General features: G+C 43.4%; 1 protein-coding gene across 1 annotated transcript; it reads right to left on the bottom strand.

The window, feature by feature from the left end:
* Nucleotides 1-4,820: 4,820 nt before the first annotated feature.
* LOC129863347 (zinc finger protein 697-like) lies at nt 4,821-11,586 on the bottom strand. The gene is made up of 2 exons (XM_055935262.1): nt 10,405-11,586; nt 4,821-9,102 (listed from the first exon to the last, which is right to left on the bottom strand). Exons 1-2 carry the CDS (start codon nt 11,117-11,119, stop codon nt 8,129-8,131), a joined length of 1,689 nt encoding a protein of 562 aa, XP_055791237.1. The 5' UTR covers nt 11,120-11,586; the 3' UTR covers nt 4,821-8,128.
* Nucleotides 11,587-18,780: the final 7,194 nt, after the last annotated feature.

Genomic DNA, 18,780 nt, shown 5'->3' with positions numbered 1-18,780 from the left:
TCCTTTCAATCGAACCCTGAAAACAGCCGACTAACTTCCGTAGATATTCCAAAATGTTGATTATAAAGGTTCCTCATACAACGACAAAAGTATGGAGAAAACTCCAGTGGTGTACTTCTTCCTTCCTTTCCTTTCAAAACAGCTCATTTCAGTCACCCTGCATATAACAATTATTCATTCAGAACAGTAAAATATATGCATTTTTTGTTGCTAAAATACAGGACACCGTTAACAACCCAAAAGTTACCGAGATAACTTTCCCCTTTTCCTACCCGCTTTCTCGCTCTCTTTTCTCCCTGATGTTGCTTGGATGGTTGGCGTGTGCGTATCTGGGTTAGGGAAAGAAGGGGAGGAGAGAGGGAGAGGGAGCCAATCCTCTACAGAGAGGGCTGGTAGCAGACCAGGCATGTTGGTCATTTCTCTAACGCCCCCTATCCTCCCATCCAGCGAAAGATAACCGCACAGCTGTGCGTGTCGCTCTGGAAAACACCTCCTAATCAAATAGTGTGAACTGCCAACAGTGCGTAGCAGCTCCTCATTCAGAAGAATCTAGCTTACAGTTACAGTTACAGTTGTGGGAGGAAAAGAGGTGCCTGTTGAGAAAACTGTTTCCCCCAAAAAACATGAATAATTAGCCCTCATAATTTAGGCCTATCTCATATCTGGACAAATGAAAAATTAATGACCAATATTGGTACATACACTACCGTTCAAAAGTTTGGATTCACTTAGAAATGTCCTTGTTTTTGAAAGAAAAGCACATTTTCTGTCCATTAAAATAACATCAAATTGATCAGAAATACAGTGTAGACATTGTTAATGTTGTAAACGACTATTGTAGCTGAAACCCACAAAACACCCGTCTCAACATCAACAGTGAAGAGGCGACTCCGGGATGCTGGCCTTCTAGGCAGAGTTGCAAAGAAAAAGCCATATCTCAGACTGGTCAATAAAAATAAAATATTAAGATGGGAAAAAGAACACAGACACTGGACAGAGGAACTCTGCCTTGAAGGCCAGCATCCCGGAGTCGCCTCTTCACTGTTGACGTTGAGACTGATGTTTTGGGGGGACTATTTAATGAAGCTGCCAGTCGAAGACTTGTGAGGCGTCTGTTCCTAAAATCTAGACACTCTAATGTACTTGTCCTCTTGCTCTGTTGTGGCCTGGGGCCTCCCACTCCTCTTTCTATTCTGGCTAGAGCCAGTTTGCGCTGTTCTGTGAAGGGAGTAGTACACATCGTTGTATGAGAACTTCAGTTTCTTGGCAATTTCTCACATGGAATAGCCTTCATTTCTCAGAACAAAAATATACTGACTAGTTTCAGAAGAAAGTTAATTGTTTCTGGCCAGTTTGAGCCTGTAAGAGAACCCACAAATGCTGATGCTCCAAATACTCAACGTGTCTAAAGAAGGCCAGTTTTATTGCTTCTTTAAGCAGGACAACAGTTTTCAGCTGTGCTAACATAATTGCAAAAGGGTTTTCTAATGATCAATTAGCCTTTTAAAATGATAAACTTGGATTAGCTAACACAACGTGCCATTGGAACACAGGAGTGATGGTTGCTGATAATGGGCTTCTTCTGTACGCCTATGTAGTTAACAATGTCTACACTGTATTTCTGATCAATTTTATGTTATTTTAATGGACAAAAAATGTGCTTTTCTTTCAAAAACAAGGATATTTCTAAGTGACCCCAAACTTTTGAATGGTAGTGTATGAGACAGCACAACGACTGGATGAGACAGTAATAGTGCCAAATCTTGCTATCCGATCAAAGTATACTGGATTTTTATTTAGTAGTGAAATTAAATATAAAGAAAATATGAAGTAACAACAGAGCATTACCACATACGGAAAGGGGAGTAGGCTGAGACAATTTATGCTTGATCTGAAAATGTGGTCGGAGGCGCTGTATGGATGGTGTGACACAATTGCGGAGACTTCATAGGCATGCAGAGGGCAAATTGAGCTCTGTACCGCATCGCAGTGCGCCTCTCAAATTTTGTAACAATGGAGAGGGCTCTGTATAGCTCCACATTGACATGATTGGTTGACGGTAGGTGGGGCGAGAGGTCCTATATAAACACAAATTCACTTCCTTGACAACTTCCTTCACAACAGCTCTGCACTGCTCGCGAAGCACAAGAAATATGAATGCCCTGACTTCTCAAGAAGCCATGTCACCGTAAATGCTGCACGGCCAATGCAGACCTCGGATTGACCATTAAGTGCCTTTTACAGACCACACACCATGATGATTAGTTGACCTTCACAATCAGTTAATGATGTACAGTTGGGGTCAGGAATATCATCCGGTTGGGTCATGTGATTGGCCAGGAGGAGAAAGTGAGAGTTGGGGAGAGGGGTTGAGTCACTTCCTCCCCGAAAAGTAAGAATGTTTGCTTTCAGTCGCTAAGGAATGACTGCATGGGCCTGGAGAGAGTTCACAGGCTGCTCTCACATTTCTCTGCCTCCGCTTCTCCCCCTCACAGCGACATGCCTTGCCAAGACACACTTGCACAAAACATTCACATGCAAACTCACAATCGAATAATTTTAAAAACTCACAGGAGCTCACAAAAATAGAACCCAGTGGAGCTGTAACACATACAAACACCTACTCAAGCACCTTCACTCACACCCCAACAAAACAAATAACTGAGTCAAGAGCCCAGTCCAGCTTTTAACATTAGAACGGGATAGAGGTACTCAGACTAAACAGATGAGAAATGGTGAGTTGGAAATATACACTCGGGACACCACCACCTGCACACAGAGCTATCAAAGGTCTGATCACTGACTGCCACTCATACACATGACAGGAATGTCAGGAAGTCACAGCTATAGAAAAGGGGGGGGGGCTACATCACTGCCTAATTTCTATAGTCGCAGAGGGGACAAAGGGATTCCAGTTACTTCTGTTGCGAAACAGACACGATACACACTGGGGCAATTGTGTGAAATTACCCCCTTTGTAAACTCAATAGTTATTACTTACAAACCAAGTAGTAAAGCTACTGTGACTCATTACAACACATATTCATCTTCCATATCAAGACAATCATCACGTGGGATAACTGTGAAAGCCAGAACAGCACCAGACTGGGTCAGTGGTTCCCTTGGACAGACGGTGAGACCACAGGGCCAGGGAAGGGTGGGGGCTGTGGGCCTAGACATCACAGAGATCAGCCCTCACATTTCAGTGGGACTGGGAAAACAAGGAGTGACTGCTGTGCGCAAGTTTGACAAGGGATGGAAGTGTTTGGCTGTTTTTGGCAGGGTTGTTCTATTTTTCTAACCTTTGTATGCTACTGGTTTTCCATTAGCCTGATTGTTAAATATGGTGCTTCTCCAGTCATATCCTGTGACTTGGTCTACTAGCATGTCATCAACATTTATGACGAGGGCCCTGTGGAAAGAATTGGGAATGAGTGTCTGTTTTTCTGTTCACATTTACACAAGGCTGTCATTTTAATCAATCCAGGGTGGCCGTGTGTCATTGTTTGTGAGTGGTCTTTGGGTGAGGGTATCCGCAGGGCCATATCCGTCACGGAAGGAAGCAGGGTCACTACTCTGGTTGCATGGCTGGAAAATGAGTGTGAATCAAAAGCACAGGGAGCACCAGTCTGACCACACCAGAGAGACCACAGAGGACAGTGTTTTCAACTCCGCCTCAACCAAGAACATCTTACATTTAATATGGCTGCACTCCACTGTTGACTTGAAATTGTACTGCCACTAAGCCTCATAAACCTTGTGAAAAATAGTGCAAGCTCAAGCCCTCATAGCAAGATCAAGAAATATAGCACTATTGATTACATAAAATGCAGTTGACAGTGCATGTCAGAGCAAAAACCTAGCCCTGATGTCGAAGGAATTGTCCGTAGAGCTCCGAGACAGGATTGTGTCGAGGCACAGATCTGGGGAAGGGTACCAAAACATTTCTGCAGCATTGTAGGTCCCGAAGAATTGTAGGTCCACAGTGGCCTCCATCATTCTTAAATATAAGTTTGGAACCACCAAGACTCTTTCTAGAGCTGTCTGCCCGGCAAAAGTGAGCAATCAGGGAAGAAGGGCCTCAGCCAGGGAGGTCACCAAAAACCCGATGGTCACGCTGACAGAGCTCCAGAGTTCCTCTGTGGAGAGGAGAGAACCTTCCAGAAGGACAACCATCTCTGCAGCACTCCACCAATCAGGCCTTTACAATAGAGTGGCCAGATGGAAGCCACTCCTCAGTAAAAGGCACGACAGCCCTCTTGGAGTTGGCCAAAAGGCACCTAAAGGACTCTCAGACCATGAGAAACAAGATTCTCTGGTCTGAGGAAACTAAGATTGCACTCTTTGACCTGAATGCCAAGCATCACGTCTGGAAGAAACATGGCACCCTCACTACGGTGAAGCATGGTGGTGGCAGCATCATGCTGTGGGGATGTTTTTCAGGGGCAGGGAGATTAATCAGGAGAGGGAAAGATGAACGGAGCAAAATTCAGAGAGATCCTTGATGAAAACCTGCTCCAGAGCACTCAAGACTTCAGACTGCGGTGAAGGTTCACCTTCCAACAGGACAACATCCCTACACAGCCAAGACAACGCAGGTGCTGCTTTGGGACAAGGCTCTGAATGTCCTTGAGTCTTTCCGATCGAACATCTCTGGAGCGACCTTGAAAATAGCTCATTATGGGGTATTGTGTGTAGATTGTGAAAACCCCCCCATTTTAAACCATTTTAGAATAAGGCTTTAACATAACAAAATATGGACGAAGTCAAGGGGACTGAATACACTGTACAATAATAAGCATAACTAAGAGAACACAATATGAACAAAGGCCCTTTAATAAGTATATTATAACATTAAGACAAAGTAACGATGCATCATGGGTCAAAAATACATTTTAAACACAGGAGGACAGGTCATAGCAAAATCCTGTTCTTCAAAATTTGACATTTTGTTAAAAATGTACGTGCAAAAATAACCACTGAATGCAGTACATGACCCTGTTGCCTTGGGTCCAGAGAACCCACTACATATGATGGATGTAACTCCAGCGGTGCATTTTAAAGTATAGTACCAGTCAAAAGTGTGGACACACCTACTCATTCAAGGGTTTTTCTTTTGTTTTACTATTTTCTACATTGTAGAATAATAGTGAAGACATCAAAACTATGAAATAACACATATGGAATCACGAAGTAACCAAAAAAGTGTTATACAAAACAAAATATATTTTATATTCTTCAAAGTAGCCACCCTTTGCCTTGACGACAGCTTTGCACACTCTTGGCATTCTCTCAACCAGCTTATCCTGGAATGCTTTTCCAAAAGTCTTGAAAGAGTTCCCACATACGCTGAGCACTTATTGGCTGCTTTCCTTCACGCTGCGGTCCAACTCATGCCAAATCTCAATTGGGTTGAGGTCAGGTGATTGTGTAGGCCAGGTCATCTGATGCAGCACTCCATCACTCTCCTTCTTGGTCAAATAGCACCTACACAGCCTGGAGGTGTGTTGGATCATTGTCCTGTTGAAAAACAAACGATTATCCCATTTGGTATGCGCTTAGTGGGACTGCTGCAGTATGCTGTGGTAGATATGCTGGTTAAGTGTGCCTTGAATTCTAAATAAATCACAGACAGTGTCACCAGCAAAGCACCCCCACACCTCCTCCATACTTCACGGTGGGAACCACGCATGCGGAGATCATCCGTTCACCTACTCTGCGTCTCACAAAAGACATGGCGGTTGGAACCAAAAATCTCAAATTTGGACTCAAATGTCCATTGCTTGTGTTTCTTGGCCCAAGCAAGTCTCTTCCTATTATTGGTGTCCTTTAGTAGTGGTTTCTGTGCAGCAAATCAACCATGAATGTCTCCTCTGAACAGTTGATGTTGAGATGTGTCTGTTACTTGAACTCTGAAGGATTTCGGCTGCAATTCCTGAGGCTGGTAACTCTAATGAATTTATCCTCTGCAGCAGAGGTAACTCTGGGTCTTCCTTTCCTGTGGCGGTCCCCATGAGAGCCAGTTTTATTATAGTGCTTGATGGTTTTTGCAACTGCACTTGAAGAAACTTTCAAAGTTCTTGAAATTTTCCAGATTAAGACGAAGGTCAGTCAAAGTAATGATGGACTGTCGTTTCTCTTTGCTTATATGAGCTGTTCTTGCCATAATATGGACTTGGTCTTTTACAAAATAGGGCTATCTTTTGTCAACCACCCATAACTTGTCACAACAAAACTGAGTGGCTCAAATGCATTCAGAAGGATAGAAATTCCACAAATGAACTTTTAACAAGGCACACCTGTTAATTGAAATGCATTCCAGGTCACTACCTCATACATTTACATTTAAGTCATTTAGCAGACGCTCTTATCTCATGGTTGAGAGAATGCCAAGAGTGTGCAATGCTGTCAAGACAAAGGGTGGCTACTTCAAAAAATCTCAAATAAAATATATTTTGATTTGTTTAACACTTTTTTGGTTACTACATGATTCCATGTGTGTGATTTCATAGTTTTGATGTCTTCACTATTATTCCTCCATGTAGAAAATAGTAAAAAATAAAGAAAAACCCTTGAATGCGTAGGTGTCCAAACTTTTGACTGCTACTGTATATTCTCAGTATTGTCAACCTATTTAGAGGGGATTTAAATTAGTACTGGAAATTTCCATAATTGCAGATGGACCAGTTTACAAGGATAATACACTGGGACAGAGATTGACAGCTAAAAGGCTGAAACTAAATGTGCTCTGTTCTAATCAGACAAACACTCCTTCAGATAGAGATGGTGTCCATTTTCACTCTGAATGGGCCGATCAATAACAGGAAGAATTAGAACAATTGCAAGTGATTACATATTTACATTTCATGGTGGCATTAATCGTTAAAAGTACATTCAGCAATATGACGTGACTATAAATATTGACTTCTGACGAAGAGAGTAGGAAGAAGCTAATCTGGGCAGCATTACCACACAGCTATCACACTGCATGAGACAGTAAGGAACTCCTGGCTGGTACAAATATATGCAGCTGTTTATCAGTATATCTGTGTGGGTGGGTTCTAACAAGCAGTGGTGTAAAGTACTTAGGTAAAAATACTTGAAAGTAAAACTTAAGTAGGTTTTTTTGGTTAGCTGTACTTCACTATTTAAATTCTGGACAACTTTTACTTCACTACATTCCTAAAGAAAATAATGTACTTTTTTACTCCATACATTTTCCCTGACACCCAAAAGTACTCGATACGTTTTGAATGCTTAGCAGGACAGGAAAATGGACAGGAAAATGGACCAGGGGCGGACTCACTAAATACACATTATTCATTTGTAAATTATGTCTGAATGTTGGAGTGTGCCTCTGGCAATCCATAAATTAATAGAACATGAAAATGGTGCCACGTGGTTTGCTTAATATAAGGAATGTCAATTTATACTTTTACAATTGATACTTAGGTATATTTTAGCAATACATTTACTGTTGATACTTAAGTATATTTAAAACTGAATACTTTTAGACTTTTACTCCAGTATTTTACTGGGTGACATTCACTTGAGTCATTGTCTGTTTAGGTATGTTTACTTTTACAATTGGGTACTTTTCCCCCACCACTGCTAACAAGGCCTTGCTGTTCATGGTAACGTCACATCGCTGAGTCTCCATTTAATGTCACCATGGCGGTGGCATTAATAGTAGCAAACTAACTATTGTTACAATTCTATAAAATAGTCTTTGGACATGGTTGCATATAACTCCATTCCATATCAAAATACACATGACGAGCACCTTAAAGGATGAGTATCTCCAGCAGACAATGATGATACACACCAGGTAGGTTGTGGAGTTGTATGGGAGAAGGGGGACATGAGACATGGGTACATTTCATATTCTATAAACTACTTTCACATTTCTAAGATTATAATGCACTAAAGTATATGTCAGGGGGTCAGACAGGCACATGAAGTGTTTCTGAAATGAATAGGCTACCCTGGTCAAGTGACAATACTAAGGATGTAGATAGCCTGTTTCTCAGGGATGGAATTTTAGACTTCCTCACACAGTAGAGTAATGGAATAGGAAGACTCTTTACTGTCATGTTCTTAATGATCTAGGCAGAAGGATGTTGCCATACTACACACAGTCCACATCATCCCCTTCAGCTCCCCACTCATCAAACCTCATCTGAGGGGAGGGGGCAGCAGGATGGAGGCTGTTGATGTTGTCCAGGGCGTCTGGGTCTGGCTCCTCTCCCAGGCCTGCCTCCATGTTGCCAGACTCCTCACGGTGAGTGCGGACATGCTTGCGCAGCGCCGCAGGCTCCTTGAAGGTGCGGTTGCAGAAGGGGCAGATGCAGGGCTTCTCTCCAGTATGGATGCGCTGGTGGTGCTTCAGGTGCTGCAGTCGGCTCAGACGCTTGCCACAGATGGCACACACGTAGGGCTTGTCACCAGTGTGGGTGCGCTGGTGCTTGCGCAGGCCGTCTAAATGGCGGAAGATTTTAGGACATTCAGAGCAGGAGTAGGGCTTCTCGCCTGTGTGAATGCGAAGATGGGTTTTCAGGGCCCCTGACTCACGGAAGCGGCGGCCACAGACCCCACATGGGTAGGGCTTCTCTCCCGTGTGGATGCGGATGTGCTTCTTCAGGCTGGAGATGAGGCGGAAGGTCTTCCCACACTCTAGACAGTGGTGGGGGCGATCTGCATCTGGGTCTCCTGGAGAGGTGGATGGTCCTGCTGTCTCTCCCGCCCTCCCTGGGGATATGCTGTCAATTCCCACTGTTCCAGGAGACCTCAACACTGCTTTCTGTCCTGCCAGTCCACCCTGAGCCGGACCACCAGTGGCAGTACGTGGCCTCATGGGTTTCGGGTGACGAAGAGAGTAGCTGCCGGAGCGCGATGACCCCTCCTGCTCCACCACATGGATATATCCCAGATCACCCACATTCTGGGCCGTCTGCTCACTGCCGCCAGCACCCCCGGTGCTCCTCGGCCCTGGCCCTCTCCTGCAAGCCTGCCCTGGACCTGAACTTGAACCAGGCCCCTGCTCTTCTTTGATCTCAAATCTTGTTCCTCCTGCTCGTGTCCCCTGCTGCTGCCTCCTCTCATCTGTTTAGTACAAAATAACAGAAAGGGCTGTAAGCACACAGATAATCAAATGTTTCAATTCATTCCAAATGAATGGCATTAACTACAACACATACAATACATGACTTAATTCATGTGGACAGCAGCTCATCAAAAATCCTGTGCATTAATATGGAGTTTGTCCCCCTTTTGCTGCGATAACAGCCTACCCTCCTCTGGGAAGGCTTTCCAAAAGATGTTAGAACATTGCTGTGGGGACTTGCTTCCATTCAGCCATAAGCGCACTAGTCAGGTTGGGCACTGATGTTGGACGATTAGGCCTGGCTCGCAGTCAGCATTGCAATTCCCCTTAAAGGTGTTCGATTGGGTTGAGGTCAGGGCTCTGTGCAGGCCAGTCAAGTTCTTCCACACCGATCGACAAAACATTTCTGTATGGATCTCCCTTTGTGCACGAGGGCATCGTTGTGCTGAAACAGAAAAAGGCCTTCCCAAACTGTTGCCTTAAATTTGGAAGCACGGAATCATCTAGAATGTCATAGGGTTAAGAATTACCTTCACTGGATCTAAGGGGCCTAGCCCAAACCATTGAAACCAGCCCCAGGCCATTATTCCTCCTCCACCAAACATTACAGTTGGCACTAGGCATTGGGGCAGGTATCATTCTCCTGGCATCCTCCAAACCCAGATTGGTCCGTTGGACTGCCAGAATACGAAGTGTGATTCATCACTCCAGAGAACGCGTTTCCACTGCTCCATCTTAGGCTTGTGTGCAGCTGCTCAGCCATAGAAATCCATTTCATGAAGCTCCAGACGAACAGTTCTTGTGCTGACGTTGCTTCCAGAGGCAGTTTTGAACGCGATAGAGTGTTGCAACCGAGGCCTGATGATTTTTACGAGATATGCGCTTCAGCGGTCCCATTCTGTGAGCTTGTGTGGCCTACCACTTCGCGGTTGAGCCATTGTTGCTCCTAGACGTTTCCACTTCACAATAACAGCACTTACAGTTGACCGGAGCAGCTCTAGCAGGGCAGACATTTGATTAACTGTCTTGATGGAAAGGTGGAATCCTATGACGGTGCCATGTTGCAAGTCACTGAGCTCTTCAGTAAGGCCATTCTACTGCCTGTTTGTCTATGGAGACTGCATGGCTGTGTGCTCGATTTTATACACCTGTCAGCAACGGGTGTGGCTGAAATAGCTTTATAGACTGATTTGAATGGGTGTCCACTTTTTTTTGTATATATAGTGTAGGAAGTGATATTCTAAATTGTTATATCTACATATATACATAGGATTTCCTTATAACAAATAGGAATAATTTACCTGGCCGGCTGTGGTCAGAGCAGATGTTAGGTGTGTTGGCAGCATAAGAGTCCATAGAATGGTTGGTCACAGAGCCGTCTGGTTGGATAGAGAGCTGACACATTTTATAGTCATCCCTGGAGTCGTACCCATGCAGAGACTCACTGAGAGAGCCACTCATCTCTAGGTCGACCCCGGAAACACACCGTCCGTCCGCACCATTGACATTACGGTGGCTCTGGCGGTCCCTGTCCATACTTGTGTTCATAGAGCCAATAGATGTGAGAGAGGGGGCGAAAACTGACTGACCCATGGTCTGTGCACCAGGGAAAGGAATTTGCAACTGGTCAATTAACTTTTGGGCGCTGCTAAGGCATTCCTGCAATGTCCTCAATTCCACTTTGAGTCTTTCGTTCTCCTGCTCCTTGTTAACCAGCTCTTGTTGGGTCTCGTTGAGCACAAGTACTACCTCGCCCAAGAGGGTATCCACAGCAGCGGATAACGTGGTTCGAATGGTCGGTGCTAACCGTGTCTTGAGTGAGGATACAGTCATGTTGCCCTGGCATGCTTGGTGCGCATATTCAGCTTTCTCTACTTTACGATCACAACAAGACTCAGTCCCAGCTCGGTTTGGGGCGTTGATTATACTTTGTTTACGATTAGCACCACCGGCTGTGCTATTGCTATTCAACGGAGAATCCATGCCACTGTTACAATTTCCTCGCCTGGAAGCCATAGTTAGCTAACTACAGTAGCTAACGTTACTGCGCTGGCCAGCTTGCGCCGACTGCGAAGGCCGCCTGAGACTAGTTAATAGTTCAAACGTGAAAAATAACTATTTCGCTATAAGCAAATCCAACAAGGTACCATTCACCATGCCAATAAATAATGTAATTTCTTGACAAGTTAGCTAGCTCACTAGCTAAACCCGAAAAAATAAGATAACGTTACTGTTAGCTGCCAAGCAAGCTAACATCAGCTAGCTAGTTGACCAGACACTGACGGTGATGAATGAAATTGGTCTGTCAAAATTCAGCAACAGAAGTTTGTTTTTGCTTTATAATAACAACGTGTCTGGAATAAACCTGCACTGTATTCTAATTGAGAGCTAAACTAGTCGCAATGCCAACAGCCGTTCGACGTCCATCTTCTACTTCTAGGTAGGGGCGTTTCACCGTCGCACATGAATGACGTATACTCTGGTACATGCAACGGAAGCGTTCCTCTGGTGTTGCTGACGGATGCCAGATCTTACAACACATGGAAATGCATTTTCAATATCAGCTAACCATATCATATGTTATAGCAATCAATTCAATTCAAGGGGCTTTCATGGCATGGGAAACATATGTTTACGTTCTCCTGCTCCTCCAATAAAAAGTGAACAGAAATTATTACTAACACAAGTTCCAAAAGAATAAAGACATTTCCATATTATGTCTATACCGTGTTGTAACGATGTGCAAATAGTTAAAGTAATCCATTTCAATTTAAGGGGCTTTATTGGATGGGAAAGATATGCTTACATTGCCAAAGCAAGTGAAATAGATAATAAACAAAAGTGAATATCTAACTTGATGATACAGTCGATGAGATAGCACGCGAAAATTGCTTGATGCATGCAACATCTGAGCATGGAAACACGATCAATGGTTGGCTACATGTTCTTTTCACAAAGTTTCTAGAAGCCCAACATTGCGAGGCTTCCGGGAACCCTTGCGAAACAGATCAAACAGACCAGGCCTGGGGTTTGAGAAGTCAATGAGAGACGTGAACAGTTCCTATTTTGTTGTTCATTTTCTTGAAATCTAAAGGCACAACCTAGATTTGAGCCAATGTCTAAAGTAGTTGAATATGTTATTACTCCAACCTCATGAAAGTGACAAACTGAAACGTTTTCAATTTAGTCAAAAACAACTTTATAACGAAAGCGTGCCTTTGATTTGACGGCCTGCACATGCGCAGTTTGGTGCGAGACGACTGTTAGATTGAGCCTAGCTAGTGTGATCGGGATTTCGATTGGCTAAAGTTGCTTCTCCAATATTCAGAGTTCGCGGTTGAACACTGTATGCTGGAAACACTCAGTTTGTTATTTTTGACTAAAATATAAGGAATATTCATGAAATATGTATACCGAACTTGTTTTTGCGTGGATTCCATGACGCGGTTAGCTTTTAACAGCCAGGAATGCTATTTTTCGTCCCAGAATCCCGCTTAACAGACAAGTTGAAGCCTGCTTGATAGAGATGCTTAGCTGCTAGCCTTCAAGCTAAAGAAGTTGGTACCAGATGAGTTTTGCAATGGAGCCCTCTTTGTCTGGAGAAATAAATGAACGGTTCCAGCGCTGTAGGAGCTGTATCTACTACACTTTGTTTCGAGACAAACCGGATCAGTCAGAGATTCAATGCTGCAATTGTTTCCTTGCTGAGGATTGAGGTGGCTTCCTTGATCACGCAGGTCGACAGCCTACGTAAGAAACTGTGGAAAACGCAGAGTGGAATGTTTATCTTTTCTACCCAGGTGCCTGGATGGAGTTTGCGCTTGTTGGATGCATCTCTGCCTTGTCGTTTGTTGTTATCCGACTGGCCGGTGTTACCCGGAGCTTCCCCATGTGATAGCGGAGTTGAAGGAGCACAGCAAGAGGAGCAAGACAATCAATGACGATTGAAGAAGACAGCGGACTCCTGCAAAGCAGTCTACACTCCTAACGAGAGGCCCGGAGCGGATACAAACAACAAACAGTTTTGCCGTCCTGGAGTCTGATCTTCCTGATCCTTCATTTCTGGAAGTGCCTGTGTCTGCAGCTGCAGTGTCTACTCCTACGATGTCGAAGTCAAAGTTGTCAACCTTACATCCCTGCTCTGGATCGAGCGGGGCTTCTCCATCTCTCAGAGGCCTGCACCAGGCAATGGGAGCAACGGGCTCAAGTTATCCTGCCTCTCGCCCGTCCATAAAGGGTTCTGCGAATCCTGTGAAGCGTGGGAGTTGGCTGATTTCCTCGTCCTTCTCGCCAGCTGTGATTTTGGGCAGCTCCATGGTAAGAAATATGACAGTTCCTGGTGCAAAAAAAATGTCCTATCCCGGAGCTTGAGTAAATGACATTACTAAGCTGTTCCCGAATGTACTACGTCAGGACATAGAAATAGATTCTATTGTAGTCCATGTGGGTTTTAATGACATTACGAAGGGCAGCTCTGAACAGTTGAAACTTGATTTTAAAGCGCTGATTGACTCTCTGCAAGACACTAACAAAAGACCCATCATATCTGTCCCTGTGCCCTCTGAATCGTGGCATTGAACACTTTAGGAGGATTATTTCTCTTCGCAACTGGCTACGTGATTATTGCAGCTCAATGGGTGTAACTTTTGTTGACCATTTCAAGACTTTTGGAAACAAAACACGTTTTATAAGGAGGATGGGATACACCCAAATCATTATACGGCTGCAATGAGACAATGACTTATCACTGACCCAAGCCCAGCTCAGGTAATCCCTACCAAATGTACATTATATCAGGGGCGTTGGTAGACTCAATGTAAGTAACCTAATTTATGTCCCTCTAACTGCCCTGAATGCCTCTGCTGATGCTACGGCTATTGTATGCAGTAATCATGTACCTATGGACCAGATTTATACTGTTAGCACTGAGGCGGTGTGCCCTAGGAGGAAATCCACTGTGTGCAGCTCACCCTGCACTAACATAAATAGCATGAGCATATCTACTTCTGCTAAGCTTCCCAGTAAAGCAATGGAAACAAGTAAGAATCCCAGAAGAAAAGTGCTCAAAATAACCCACGTTAACATATGTTGCTGAAGAAACAAGGTTCATGAAATCAATAATTTACTAGTAATAGATGACATTCATATTTTGACTATCACTGAAACTCACTTAGATAATACCTTTGATGATACAGTGGTAGCAATACAAGGTTATAACATTTACAGAAAAGACAGAAATGCCAATAGTGGAGGTGTTGCTGTTAATATTCAGAACCACATTCCTGTAAAGTTTAGAGAGTATCTCAGTAATATGGCTACAGGTTTACCTGCCTCACCTAAATCCCATTCTTGTGGGAAGCTTCTATAGACCACCAAGTGCTAACAGTCAGTATCTGGATAACATGTGTTAAATGCTAGATAATGTATGTGATATCAACAGAGAGGTATATTTTCTGGGTGATTTAAATATTGACTGTCTTTCATCAAGCTGCCCACTCAAGAAAAAGTTTCAAACTGTAACCAGTGTCTGCAATCTGGTTTAGGTTATCAGTCAACCTACCAGGGTAGTTACAAACAGCACAGGAATAAAATCAACAACATGTATTGATCACATCTTTACTAATGCTGCAGAAATTAGCTTAAAGGCAGTATCCAGATCCATCGGATGTAGTGATCACAATATAGTAGCCATATCTAGGAAAACCAAAGTTACAAAGGCTGGGCCTAAAATAAGTTTTGTAGTGATTTCTATGTTGTTGATGTAAAGAATATTTGTTGGTCCGTGATGTGTAATGAGGAGAAAACAGAGGCTGCACTTGACACATTTATGAAATTGCTTATTCCAGTTAATAATAAGCATGCACCCATTAAGAAAATGACTGTAAAAACGGTTAAATCCCCATGGATTGATAAGGAATTGAACAATTGTATGGTTGAGAGGGATGAGGCAAAAGGAATAGCAAATAAGTCTGGCTGCACAAGCAATTGCCAAACGTATTGCAAATTGACAAATAATGTGACTAAACTGAATAAAAAGAAGAAGAAACTACACTATGAAACAAAGATAAATGAGATAAAGAATAATAGTCAAAAGCTTTGGAGCACCATAAATTAAATGTTGGTAATAAAGGAAAACTCAGCTCCATCATTCATTGGATCAGATGGCTCATTCATCACAAAACACACTGATATTGACAACTACTTTATTGGCAAGATTAGCAAATTTAGGCATTATCAAACGCTGACAATACACATCCAAGTATAGCTGACCAAATTATGAAAGACAAGCGTTGTAATTTTGAATTCCGTAAAGTGAGTGGGGAAGGGGTGAAACAATTATTGTTGTCTATCAAAAATGACAAGCCACCAGGATCTGACAACTTGGATGGAGAATTACTGAGGATAATAGCGGACGATATTGCCAGTCCTATTTGCCATATTTTCAACTTAAGCCTACTAGAAAGTGTGTGCCCCCAGGCTCGGAGGGAAGCATAAGTCATTCCGCTACCTAAGAATAGTAAAGCCCGCTTTACTTGTTCAAATAGCTGACCAATCATCCTGTTACCAACCCATAGTAAACTTTTGGAAAAAATTGCATTTGACCAGATACAATGCTATTTTACAGTAAACAAAATGACAACAGACTTTCAGCACGCTTATAGGGAAGGACATTCAACAAGCACAGCCCTGATGAATGGGTAAGAGAAATTGATGAAAAAAGATTGTGTGGGTTGTTTTGTTAGACTTCAGTGCGGCTTTTGACGTTATCGATCATAGTCTGTTGCTGGAAAAATGTATGTGTTATGGCTTTACACCCCCCTGCTATATTGTGGATAAAGTGTTACCTGTCTAACAGAACAGTCTTCTTTAATGGATTCCTCTCCAACGTAATCCAGGTAGAATCAGGAATTCCCCAGGGCAGCTGTCTAGGTCCCTTACTATTTTCAATCTTTACTAACGACTTGCCACTGGCTTTGAGTAAAGGCAATGTGTCTATGTATGCGGATGATTCAACACTATATATGTCAGCTACTATGGCGACTGCAATGATTGCAACACTTAACAAAGAGCTGCAATTAGTTTCATAGTGGGTGGCAAGGAATAAGTTACTCCTACATTTTTCTAAAACTAAAAGCATTGTATTTAGGACAAATCATTCACTAAACCCTAAATCTCAACTAAATTGAGCAAGTTGGAAATTAAGCAAGTTGAGGTGACTAAACTGCTTGGAGTAACCCTGTAAACTGTCATGGTCAAAACATATTGATACCACAGTAGCTAAGATGGGAAGAAATCTGTCCATAATAAAGCGCTGCTCTACCTTCTTAACAACACTATCAACAAGGCAGGTCCTACAGGCCCTAGTTTTGTCGCACCTGGACTATTGTTCAGTCATGTGGTCAGGTACCACAAAAAGGGACTTAGGAAAATTGTAATTGTCTCAGAACAGGGAAGCACGGATGTACACAGAGAGCTAACATTAATAATATGCATGTCAATCTCTCCGAGCTGTCTGTTTGAACTACTGGCGCACAGCTCGGACACACACCCATGCATACCCCACAAGACATGCCACAAGAGGTCTCTTCACAGTCCCCATGTCCGGAACATACTATGGGAGGCGCACAGTACTACATAGAGCCATGACTACATGGAACTCTATTCCACATGAAGCAACTAATGCAAGCAGTAAAATTAGATTTAAAAAACAGATAAAAATACACCTTATGGAACAGTGGGGACTGTGAAGCAACACAAACCCAGACACATGCATACAGACACACGATAACATACACACTATACAAACACGTACACATGGATTTTGTGCAGTAGATATGTGGTATTGGTGGAGTAGGGGCTTGAGGGCACACAGTGTGTTGTGAAATCTGTGAATGTAGTGTAATGTTTTTAAAATTGTATAAACTGCCTTAATTTTGCTGGACAAGAGTAGCTGCTGGGGACCCATGATGAATACAAATACTGTCTTTGTTATGTAGCATTATATTGGATCGCTCCAATATGGTATTCTTCCCCTCGGCAGGATGCATTCCGAGTAAGAATTTTAGATTAATCCTGTGTACTGGGTAGTGCAGCGTCTGACCCCCTAAAATAGCCCCCGCCTTACTACTCCCACCTCTCCCTTTTCTTGGCTCATTCACAAGAAGATTCACTTGGTAAGAGCTCTATGTTTGGGTGTATAAGCTCAGAAGTATACCCGCAGCTATTCAATAGCTTGGAGCAGCTAGCTTCTCCATCAGGGTGCTCTGCTGTCCCCCCACTCAGTTTGGCGTGTGCCATCTCGTTTTAATCACTACCATTACGGCGCTGAGGGTTTGTCCTAGTTGTCTGTGTCTTGTCTGTCCACCGGGAAACCCTCCCGGTTAGCCTAACCCCGCAAGATCGGGAGTCTGTGTATGTTTCGCTCCGGCAGGATTGCAGTTCTCCCTGGAGAGTCAGTCACATGTCGCTAGGCGTGCCACGCTGGTATTTCACAGGGCAGTTTACATCTTGTCAAAACTCTTGTTTGTTCCACGGTGAACGAACTATGCAGTAGCTAGCTTAACGAGAGCAGACCACTGCAGGACTAAGCACACACCTTACAACCTGCCAACACCCCCATGTATGGTAGAATAAACTATAACGTGGCGTGAGTTACAGCCGACCCACACGCTAGGATCAGGCTAACATGTGTGAGTTCGTGTGCTCTTCCCCTCCCCCTGGATCAGGCAGTTCACACCCCGTTCACATCTCCTCTCCTTCAGATAGTGTATGGCTCCAGGTCATCTATAAGTCTTTGCTAGGTAAAGCCCCGCCTTATCTCAGGTCACTGTTCACCATAGCAACACCCACCCGTAGCACGCGCTCCAGCAGGTATATTTCACTAGTCATCCCCAAAGCCAACACTTCCTTTGGCCGCCTTTCCTTCCAGTTCTCTGCTGCCAATGACTGGAACGAATTGCAAAAATCACTGAAGCTGGAATCCTATATGTCCCTCTCTAACTTTAAGCATCAGCTGTCAGAGCAGCTTTCCGATCACTGTACCTGTACACAACCAATCTGTAAATAGCACACCCAACTACCTCATCCCCATATTGTTATTTATCCTCTTTCTCTTTTGCACCCCAGTATCTCTACTTGCACATCATCATCTGCACATCTATCACTCCAGTGTTAATGCTAAATGTGTAAATATTTTTCCTATTTATTGCGTAGCCTCCCTATTCTTCTACATTTACACACTGTACATAGATTTTTCTATTGTGTTATTGACTGTACGTTTGTTTATGTGTAACTCTGTGTTGTTGTTTTTGTCGCACTGCTTTACTTTATCTTGGCCAGGTCGCAGTTGTAAATGAGAACTTGTTCTCAACTGGCCTACCTGGTGAAATAAAAAATAAATAAATAAATATAAGACTAAGGCTGGTACTATAGGTCTGTAGTATTTTCCCTATTCCAGTATTGCACAGTGTATACTATAGACACATAGTAATATCACACTGTTGGCTTCACTTTCACAGAGGAATTACATTTACGTTTTATTGTGAGAGATGCAGGGTACCCCTGCCCACGGGGGATGCACACTCTGCCTGCATGACCTGTCCTGTCCTAGAGGGCACTTCTGTTGCGACAACCAGACTAGGCTGTGTACTCTCCTAAGGAATGCAGAGTCCTTGGGG

This window comes from Salvelinus fontinalis, chromosome 10 (assembly GCF_029448725.1).
Source record: "Salvelinus fontinalis isolate EN_2023a chromosome 10, ASM2944872v1, whole genome shotgun sequence".
In the NCBI taxonomy this organism is placed as follows: domain Eukaryota; kingdom Metazoa; phylum Chordata; class Actinopteri; order Salmoniformes; family Salmonidae; genus Salvelinus; species Salvelinus fontinalis.
This window is presented reverse-complemented; position numbering and strand designations above follow the sequence as displayed.

Coding starts and splice junctions, on each gene's coding strand:
- LOC129863347 (XM_055935262.1), bottom strand. CDS start 11,119: ATGGCTTCCAGGCGAGGAAATTGTAACAGTGGCATGGATTCTCCGTTG. Junction 9,103..10,404: donor CTCTGACCACAGCCGGCCAG/GTAAATTATTCC, acceptor TGTACTAAACAG/ATGAGAGGAGGCAGCAGCAG.